The sequence below is a fragment of the Rhodamnia argentea genome, chromosome 1, assembly GCF_020921035.1.
Source record: "Rhodamnia argentea isolate NSW1041297 chromosome 1, ASM2092103v1, whole genome shotgun sequence".
NCBI lineage: Eukaryota > Viridiplantae > Streptophyta > Magnoliopsida > Myrtales > Myrtaceae > Rhodamnia > Rhodamnia argentea.
The window spans coordinates 8,542,406-8,553,104 of NC_063150.1; the positions used below are offsets into that span (position 1 = coordinate 8,542,406).

General features: G+C 42.2%; 2 protein-coding genes across 2 annotated transcripts; both read left to right on the forward strand.

The window, feature by feature from the left end:
* The first annotated feature begins 3,688 nt into the window (after nt 1-3,688).
* On the forward strand, nt 3,689-6,814 carry LOC115740103 (isopentenyl-diphosphate Delta-isomerase I). Its single transcript, XM_030673477.2, has 6 exons — nt 3,689-3,995; nt 4,744-4,799; nt 5,113-5,204; nt 5,840-5,942; nt 6,051-6,188; nt 6,312-6,814. Exons 1-6 carry the CDS (start codon nt 3,766-3,768, stop codon nt 6,563-6,565), a joined length of 873 nt encoding a protein of 290 aa, XP_030529337.1. The 5' UTR covers nt 3,689-3,765; the 3' UTR covers nt 6,566-6,814.
* A 1,030-nt stretch (nt 6,815-7,844) lies between these two features.
* On the forward strand, nt 7,845-10,135 carry LOC115740150 (auxin efflux carrier component 2-like). Its single transcript, XM_048281575.1, has 6 exons — nt 7,845-8,988; nt 9,145-9,358; nt 9,481-9,566; nt 9,654-9,811; nt 9,905-9,981; nt 10,066-10,135. The coding sequence occupies exons 1-6, from the start codon at nt 7,851-7,853 to the stop codon at nt 10,133-10,135; spliced, it is 1,743 nt and encodes a 580-aa protein (XP_048137532.1). The 5' UTR covers nt 7,845-7,850.
* Nucleotides 10,136-10,699: the final 564 nt, after the last annotated feature.

Below are 10,699 nucleotides of genomic sequence, written 5' to 3' on the forward strand. Positions count from 1 at the left end.
TCTCATCACACACATTTGATTGGACTAAACAACTAAAAACATCTTCTTCCACAACTTTTCCAAACTCTGTATACTTTGATTGGACAAATTTGCCCCTAACAACTCATTCAATTTGTAAATTCTACGAAACTATGACCAACCATCAAATTGAGTAGGTGATAAAAGAAAGTCTAATTGACAGTGTTTTGAAGTACTCCCTCTCCTGCATAACCATCCCGTTGACGGAGACTGTCCAAGCGTTGACCCACAATATGGAGCGGGCCGGGTCGAAGCCCTCGCGTAAGGATGTTGGGGCCGAAGGATGGGACGGAGATGTGCCGGAGCCGAAGGAGGCGACGGAGATGGGGACGGAGCCGAAGGTGTCATCCAATGTGGCAAAAGACAGCACAGCCGCCGACGGGATGGAATCACCGCTCGAGGCGAGGGGAGAGTATGCGGTGAATGTCGTCGCATTTCTATTGTTACTGAAAAATTAATCTTTTTAATGTACTTTTCATTTTACGCTTTGAATTTTGATGTATTACGCATTCGTCCTCTAACTTTCGAAACTGTTACCAAACTCTCCATAAATTTTCATTTTATCAACGATTAACCCTTCTTTTGTTCTTTTTTACGTCAATAAGCACAATGCACATGACTTTTAAGAGAAAAAAAATATAATTTTTTTTAGGAAGTATCTCCTTAACCCGTTATTACTGTAAAAGAATACTAGAAAGTGTTCACCTTGTGACTTTTATAGTTTATTGGGAAAATACCACTAAAATCCTTCAACTATACCTAATGTGAGCCATCTATCCTGAACTTTTTTTGTGGCGCAGAAATTCCCGAATTATGCCTATTGTGACACATTTTCACCGAAATTTTCTTTGTGACACCAAAAATCCCAAACTTATATTCATATGACACATTTACCCTCCGTTAAGGTTTCGTCAATAAACGGCGTTAAAGATATGATGTGGCGGCTGACGTGACATTGTTATATTTTTTCAGAATAAATTAGGCTGATGTGGCGCTTGCCACATCATAAAAAAATTGAAAAGATAAAATTAAAAAAGCAAAGGAAAAAAGAAACAAACTAGAGGAGAGAGATTGTGGATGGTCCGGGGGGCCACCCCCGACTTCGCCAGCTAGGATCGTCGACCACCGTGGACTGCGACCCCCTGCGGCCAAGCAGGGCTTGGTCCCAGACGGCGTCGAGTTCAGCGTCCTGGCTGGGCTTGCCCAAATCGAGCAGATGGCAAAGAAGCTTCGAGACTCTAGCGTAACAACTTGGCTTGCCTAGATTGTGGCCGTAGGTTAAGAATCTCTAGGTGTGGCCTGAGAAAGTTTGATGGATTTGAGAACTTCTCTCTCTCTCTTTTTTTTTTTTTTATGTGGTAGTTTATGTCTTGGAGTTCTGGGTTGATTCTTGATTTGCAATTTGTCATATTTTGTGTGTATCCGTAGCTTTGTTGACGATATCAATGGTGTCTTTTTCTCCCACTCTAGCTTCGGTGATTACCTTAGAAGACGTCTTGGAGTTGCTCAGGAACGATGGCACCATCGACGGTCCCCGTTTGAAGATCTTCAACCATCTCAAAGCCAACATAACCACCTCTCTCTTTCTGTAGATCCGACGGTGGCCGATGTTGAAGTTGTCGTCGTCGTCGTCATTGTCTCACATCGCCTGATAACAAGTCTTATCTTTATATTTATGTGGTCTTCCTTCATTTATCAGCTTAGACTTTTGCATTGGACTTTTTAATATGGTATCAGAACGATAATGAATTTTATTGCTCTTTATATTCATGTGGTCTCCTTTCAGCTTTTAGATTGGACTTTCTGACGGTTCTCTCTCTCCTTTGGTTTGATTTTTTTCTTTTAGGGGTTTCATAGTTTTTTTTTTCCTCCGTAATATAAGCGCCACATCAGCCTAATTTACACTAGAAAAAAATAACAATGCCACGTCGACCGCCACGCTAGATATTTAACGTCATTTATTGACGAAACCTTAATGAAGGATAAATGTGTCGCACGAGTACAAGTTTGATGTTTTTAGTGCTACAAAAAGAAAGTTCGTGGTAAATATGTCACAAAGGACATACTTTGAGATTTTTGGTATCACAAAAATAAAAAAAGTTCCGGATAAATGTGTCACAACAGGTATAATTCAGGATTTTTGGTGGTATTTTCCTTAGTTTATGTGTATAATTGAACATGTGGATTTCTCCTCGAACGAAAATAAAAGTAAAAAAACATGTAGATTTCCTTCCACGACAAGTGTGAACAAAAGGTCACAAGAGTCACATTGGAGGCTGCTTCTCATATGAGCCGACCCTAGCCAATTTCGACAAAAGCCTCCAATGGATGTATTACCAAAAGATTACCTAGTGGCTAGTGGTGACCCATATCGTAATAGTGCAATAAATTGTAGTTAAAAAGCAAAAGATCTCTATCCCTAACAACCTTTAGATTTCAATTTGAAGATATCTTTTCTTAGGTTAGTCATATTGCTTTTTATTGAAGAAGAAATATGAGGAGAAAATTATTAAAAAAAATTCTAAACCTATTACAATTGTGTCAATTCAAATCGAAACTTTTTTTTTTTATCAATTGAGTTTTAAACTTTTTGTATTTATATCAATTCAGTCCATCCGGCAAATTTTGATTGAAAAATCGCCGACATGACCATCGGCCGATGTTGACGTGAATTTTTTTTTAATAATGTTTTAAATTTTTTATATATTTATTTTTGGTTATTTTTTCATTCCTTTTTTTTCCTTTCTTTTTTTTTTTCCCTTCACTTCCTTCTTCCTCCGGCCGGTCGCCGAACCTCCATAATCGGTCGGAGGAGAGGGCCGACGAGGTCAACCTCGCTGGGGAGGACAAGGCTGGCCGTCGCCACGCGACCTCGCCCTCACCGGCCAACCTTCACTGCGCGACCTTGCCCTCGCCGGTGGCCGACAAGAGCGAGCTTCGCCGGAGGCCGACGAGGTCGACAAGAGTGAGCTTCGCCGGAGGCCAACGAGGTCAACTTCGTCGGCCCTCGCCTCTGACCGATCACGGATCACTTCGTTTGGATGACGAAGGAAGGGAAGGAATGGGGCATTCCTATGAGATGCCCATTCATCCGTATGAGCTCCGGCCACAACCGCAAAGGCCATGGGAGAAGCACGCCGGGATCCCCACCGAGGAAGGTGCCGGCGGTTCATCATCGGGTCAATCCCATCTCTCTTTTTGTGCTACACAAGCTCCTAGGGCGGAGAAGACCATACCGAAAACACAAAAGCGATAACACGTGACGCTGGCGAGTAGTTTGTGTTCACAAAATCTAGGATCCTCAAGAGAAGTCATTTTCTACTTGATCATCAGTGGGATTCAGGTTTTTAATTTTGTGGATGGGAAACGTGCGAAGGGAATCGAAGATGGTCGAAGAAATGAAACCCAAACAAAGATTTGTCGATTCCCACGTTTGACATGCTTCACCAGAACCAAAGAAAAAAGAAAAAAAAAAAGAAAAGACAACCTTAATTCCTAATCCTACAAAGCTAATCTTCACCTCACAGCCGACTAAAATTTGTCATCAATCAATGCATGACATCCACCAACTTACCCAAAAAGAAACAAAAAAAAAAAAAAAAATTCTATTTTCCCATTTTAGTGATGGGAAAAAATAAAATAAAATAAAAACATAATAAAAACCCACCAACCTCTGCGTTCAACAATGGCGGATGCTCTCAGTCCAACCCGAAGCAGCCGAGCTCTCCCTCCTCTTCCTCCAACCCAATGTCTCTGACGGCTCGCCTTTCTAGCCCGGCTCTCTTCGCTTCTCGCTGCCACTGCAAGTTGCCATCTTTCCCTTCCCATCTCGTCCCGTTCCGGAGCTTCACGAACCGCCGGGCCTTCAGTAGCATCAGAGCGTCTGTGTCCGTTCAATCTCCCGCGAGCACCAGCATGGGCGAAGCTCCCGATGGCGCAATGGACGCTGTCCAGAGGCGCCTCATGTTCGAAGACGAGTCCGCACTCTCTCTCTCTCTCTTTCAATATCCCTCGTGAATTCGTTGTCGTTGGCTGACGCCTGAAAGATTTATGAATTTCGCTTGCTTTTGGTGCTTTTTCGTGAGGATTATGAGCTTCCATGTTGCTAATTCATGGTATTGTGCGTCTAATTGTCTACAAGTTTGGTCTTTGGGATAGAATTGAGGCCTTGTATAGGTGAATCAGAGAGTTGCAATGGCAAATGAGCTGAAATTCTTGCGTGTGATTTTATTTTCGTCCTTCTCGCCTATCAAAGCTGAAGAATTTTTACTAGTTTGTGAAGCGGGTGATCGGTGATTCTCGTGATAACTCAATTGGATTGGCTGTTTTGATCAGTTGGGTTCGCATGCCATGTTCTGTTTCTTTTCTGGCTCCATCATTAGGCAACAGTTGCTGGCTGCGGAGACATAGCTGCACGCTTTTTGCTTTTTCCATTCATTTGCTTGCACTTCCAGTGAACAGTAACTACTGCTCGTTATGATATCTTCCGCCCCTGGTCCGACTCACCATCATGTGTACGTAGCAGCAAGTTAGTACCGACTTTGTTTTTGATTGATTTCTGGGTCTTTTCACAAGCCCCTCTAATTTCCAAGTTATTCTGCATCTCTCGCTTGTGATCTCGGGGGGTTTAGGTTATCAAGCTTAAGTATTTAATTTGCTTGACCTTTTATCCCTTGTGCCCTTGTTAGTATGTTCTGATGTTTCCATTACCGTGGCTTCTTGCAGATGCATTTTGGTTGACGAAAATGATCAGGTTGTCGGTCATGAATCGAAATATAATTGTAAGCCATCGTTCTTGGTGCATGTTAGTCGAGTGATTTTCTGGGTTTGAATCTGCAGGATTTGTAGGCTTTCTTCCTCCTTTCCTATTCTGCACAATTTCACTATTACATTGTGGAGGATAACCCTGCTTTGTAAAATCAAATGTATGCGCGGACATGGAGGCTTCAGTTTTTAACTATTTTGAGTGCATGCATTATAAACTACATGTACCGGATGTGATTAATCTAGAACTTTCCTATTCCTGATGTGCTCGGTAATGGTTCTCCTGCTCACTTCTGCCTTTTCTTCTGAAATGATTTTGGAAAACTGCAGGTCACTTGATGGAAAAAATTGAAAAGGAAAATCTCTTGCATAGAGCTTTCAGTGTATTCCTGTTCAACACAAAGTATGAGTTACTGCTTCAGGTATGAAGCTAATATACTGCTAGAATGCAGTGCATACCCATGATGGGAATGAGTGTTTGGGAGCAAATGACTACTTTGCGTTGTCTTCTTCAATAACTCATTGAGCCATTCATCATCCTTGTTTTAATTAAAAACTTATCAGGGAATAGGTAAGTAGTCCCACAATATGGACAATCTTGTATGTTGAACTACTATAGTGAAATTCGGCTAACAGTAGGAGTCTTAGTTGTGGTGGACTCAGTTTCAGTTTGTTTTTCTGAAGCAGTGTGTGCATTAACTTCAAGGATGCTAGCGGAGAGGTAGATTCATGTTTCCGTTGGATTGAATTGTTTTAGAATCTATTGCCTTTGTATGATTTGGCTTTTTTCTGCGCGACTGCATTGGTAAACTTTAAAGTTGGGCGTGTCAAATTAAGACGCATATTATATTAGCAAAAAAGACAGAGAAGTGGGATGCTTAAAAACTGCTACACCAATCAATATATGCTTTACCTATAGCGATCCTTTGTTTTCCACATTCAAGTTTCTCCTGTCCCATGTTAGTGTCATCGTGGTCAGCTATCACTTAACTATTTTGTGGAAGAATGTTTTCATCCTTGCTGTTAGGTAAATTGACTTTGTCATGTATCTGGACAGCAACGATCTGCTACAAAGGTAACTTTCCCCCTTGTATGGACAAACACCTGCTGCAGTCATCCGTTGTACCGGGAGTCCGAGCTTATCGATGAGAACGCTCTGGGTAATAAACACCACTCTAGATGCACTTTTTGTAAACTTGTTTTATTTCGTAAATTATTCAATGCTACTCTGCATCATGAAATCCTGATCCCTTTTATATGATTGCCAGGTGTCAGGAATGCTGCACAGAGGAAGCTCTTGGATGAGTTGGGCATTCCTGCTGAGGATGTGCCAGTTGATGAATTCATCCCGCTAACTCGCATACTGTATAAGGCTCCTTCTGACGGCAAGTGGGGAGAACATGAACGTGAGTACACTTACTTTATACGCCCTGTATTTTTCAAGTTCACTCTTGCGGTACTTGGGTTCATTTGCTCGTAAGCTGCAAACTTAAGATGTCTGTAAACTGAGTTGCATTCTTGATTTGCAGTTGACTACTTGCTCTTTATTGTTCGAGATGTCGGCGTCCATCCAAATCCTGATGAAGTCGTCGATATCAAATATGTGAACAGGGAGCAGCTAAAAGAGCTGCTGAGGAAAGTTGATGCTGGTGAGGAAGGTCTGAAGCTGTCACCCTGGTTCAGAATAGTCGTGGACAATTTCTTATTCAAGTGGTGGGATCATGTCGAAAAAGGGACTCTCAAGGAGGTTGCTGATATGGAAAACATTCACAAGCTCACTTAAGATCGGTTAGAAACGAACACTTCTGGGATCTATGCTGACGACAGCATCCTCGACTGCCGTATATCAATAAAGTCACATGTCGAAAGGTTCCGAAGCAGCAGGCATTATGTGGTTATTTAGTAATGGTCTGCTCTTTTTTCAGTTGAAAGCTTCTCTTCTGCCTTGGTTTTTATAAGATCTCTTCTTATGCCAAGACATGCTTTTGGATATTGGTCTATGATATCAATTAATTCTCTTTTATCTTCTGAATCTCATGATGTTTGCAGACAAGTCCATCATCCTGATTGTAGATTTAAGTCGAGGTGTCTTATGTTGTACAAAATGTCAAGGGTGCTCATTTCAGTAATACATAAACGCAACCATTTCCAGGAAAGCTGTGTCAACCTGCATAAGAAAACTGAGAAACTGAGTGAAGATTTGGAAATTATAACACTGGACGACACACGTTGAAGTGGAAAGAAACAAGGGCAAAAGGCTCGAATTGACCCCCGTTTTTTCTCAACGACATCTCTCGGTAACCAATCGAGCCTCCAAATTTGCAAGTCGCAAGAGAGGGGGGATACCATTGATACCATGAACGATTGACAGAATGCCAGCAAACAACCATTGAACTTCTTAGAAGGCAAAGTGAACAGGACCGTTGGAGCGCAAAAAGTGAGTCTATACGGACTGTAGAAATTGCTGTCTCTTCCCTTTCCAAGGCTTTGACGGAAAGAGAGGGAAAAAAGTAAATCCCTTGTAGGGTGTAAAACATTGGAATGTTGTCTGCAATGTCTGGAAAACTTGGCCTGTCAACAGGACTGAATCAAGCTTTTCTTTCCTTGCCCTTTTTTTTTCCTTTCTTCCTTTTCGGAGTCTTGTTTGAGCGGTGAATGCAAGACTCAGCATCTTGAGCAGCTGATGAGCAAGGATTAGTCGAAATAGACGTCGGAAGTGACGGAAAGATTGGATAAGTAAATTTTGCCAGTTCGGTTTTATGATTGAGAGGGTGTTGGCGTCAGATTGCACTTTATGCAAACGATGAGGATCTCTGTCATATTTATTATGCAATCCTCTTAAAGAAATAAATCTCTGGAGTTGATACACCTATTCAGGCATGCAATCTGACCTTTACTCAGTTCACCCCTGGCCTCCTCCTATATCTACAGGGATGATTGATTCATTTCTCTCTGCTTCCTTCCCTCCCACCTCAAAAATTTCAGCAGCCTAATCAATCAAAACCTGCCATTTTCGTTCAGTTTTTCAGTTCACTGCCCTTTAGTCCATTTCTCTGAAAAAAAAAAACATGATTTCTGGTAAGGACATTTACAAGGTCGTTGAGGCGATCACTCCCTTGTATGTGGCCATGATCTTAGCCTATGCCTCCATTCGGTTTTGGAAGATCTTCACCCCGCAACAGTGTGCCGGCATCAACAAGTACGTGGCCACTTTCGCCGTCCCCATTCTTTCCTTCCACGTGATTGCAACTTGCAACTTCTACGACATGAATTTTCGCTTTATTGGAGCTGACGCTCTCCAGAAAGTGGTGATTCTAGCCTCTCTTGCACTGTGGTTCATCTTTAGCCCGAACGCGAGCCTCGAGTGGGTGATTTCTTTCTTCTCCCTCTCCACCCTTCCAAACACTCTGATCATAGGCATTCCTCTCCTCCAGGCCATGTACGGAGGATCCTCAGGTAGTCTGATGGTTCAAATAGTGGTCCTGCAGTCTTTAATATGGTATACACTACTGCTAATCTTGTTTGAATATAAAGGTGCAATGATCCTAATCAATGAACAATTTCCTGATTGTGCACGGGCCATAACCTCCATCAGGGTCGATCCTGATGTTGTTTCGCTCAATGGTCGCGAACCGTTAGAGGCAGAGGCGGAGATAGATGACGATGGTAAAGTTCGCGTAGTGGTCAGGAGATCCTCCGGTTCCTCCATGGAGTCCACACTTCGTAAATCCCTTGAAAGATTGAGTTCCATATCGATAACCCCACGTGCTTCAAACCTGTCCGGGGTAGAGATTTATTCATTGCAGTCTTGGTCAAGAACATCAAGCCTTAATAAACCTGACGGTCTTTATGGAAGCCAAAAACACGGAAATAGTGGCAGTACAGAGGCCGCATCTTCTTTACATGATTCAAAATCAACAAATGCACAAGCTGATTGGATTGTTGATGCGGAAATCCCTCGCACTGGCAAGAGAAGTTACAAAGGAAGGAATCAGAGCAGCGAGTCGATAAAAGACTTCCGGTTTCCATTGCACCAGCCTTCTCACTCGATTTTTATGACGGCTCCCGGCGAGGTGCCAATGATATTCAGTGACAATAACTCCAGTGCAGTGCCTGCTAAGGGGCTTCACATGTATGATTGGGGCTCGAGCACAGACAAGTTGGGATACGCCAGCTCTAGGATCACACATGGTTCTTCTGATCTTGGTGTTCAAGAGGAAACAGCTACTTTTACAGGTTCTTTCGAAACCTTAACATCCCCTTCACTAGTCACACCTCACAAATCGTGGCATCCGAAATGTATTACAAAAAAGATTATGGCGCTATGCTTCCCAGTTATATTTGATGCTTGCTTTGTCGCAGGCGGTCAAAATTTTCGAGAAAGATTGAATGAACATGCCGAGAATGCATCCGAGATGAACGATAAAGAATGGAATGCAGTGCATACTGAGCTTGGGATGCCTCCAGGGAGTGTGATGGCAAGACTCGTCGCATTGATGGTTTGGAGGAAGCTCAGTGGAAACCCTAACATATACGCCAGCATTCTGGGTCTAGCTTGGTCTCTACTTTCATTCAAGTACGCCGTCTCTCCCTCTTAAAGTCTCTACTTGTAGCAGCATTCAGGGTTTTCGCATTCGAGACTGTGATTATATTGAAAATATGATCAAGAATTCACTTGTCCTTCCTTCCTAATTGCAGGTTGCACCTCCGTTTGCCTCTGATCATCGAGGGGTCGATACAAATACTCTCGAATACAGGTCTCGGAATGGCAATGTTCAGTCTAGGTACTTGTACAGTACACACATTCACTCATTTGTGATTGATGCTTTCCAAGTATGAATGACTTCACACTCATGTACTTGAGCAAACAGGTTTGTTCATGGGATCGCAGCCGAAACTGATACCTTGCGGATATTCGTTAGCAACATTGGCCATGGCCTTGAGGTTCATAGTAGGACCTCTAGTGGCTGCTGCTACTTCGGCTGCGCTGGGTCTTCGTGGCAATCTTCTGCGCATATCCATTTTACAGGTGAAGTAACTTATAAGTTAACTACTCGATATTCTTGTAATATAGGTAGGCATCTGCAAAGCATTGAAACATCACGGTTCTCGTAAATTGCAGGCCGCCCTTCCAGAAGGGATTATTCCATTTGTATTCGCCAGCGAATACAAAGTACATGCCGATATAATGAGCGTTGCGTAAGTTTATCCTCCTCGGCTGTGCGCGTTCAATTGATTTACCTTGCTGTATTCTAACATTGAAGGGCAAGTCGTAATATGCAGGGTCGTCTTCGGAATACTGGTATCGTTGCCGGTGGCATTGCTCTACGGTGTGGTTCTCGCAGCGATCTAGGATGGAAGCTTGAGTGAATTGGGCTCCATGCAGAGGGAAGAAGAAGATGGTTGAAGATGGATGTCTTCATAATAAGATATGAGTGCTCAGATTGTAAAATGATACTCGTTTGGCTACTCACAGTGCAGTTAGTCTGCGTTATCCAAGTTCCTGTGTACATCTTTCGTTTATAGGGTGAAGATGCATCTTGTATGCCATGCCATTTCTAGGATTATTTATGCAAGAGCAGGGAAACTTTGTACCGTAGATGCAAATGTGACAAAATAGGTCAAGTACCCATATTTTAACCTGTATTTAATAGTGTAGTTCATAGATGGATTGTTTAACAAACTTTGATCCTAAATGAGTCACTTAACAACTTAATGGATCTTAAATGGATTTTAAATGAGACATAAATTGGTTATCCATCTAATTTTTTTTTTCTGATTCTTTTATTTTTATTTTTATATTCTTTTGATTTTTCTTTTTTTCTTTCTTTTACTTTTTTTTTTGGACCAGTTCGGTGAGGACAAGTCCGCTGTGACCCTTGCTGGACTTTGAAAAAAAAGGAAAAGAAAAAATGAT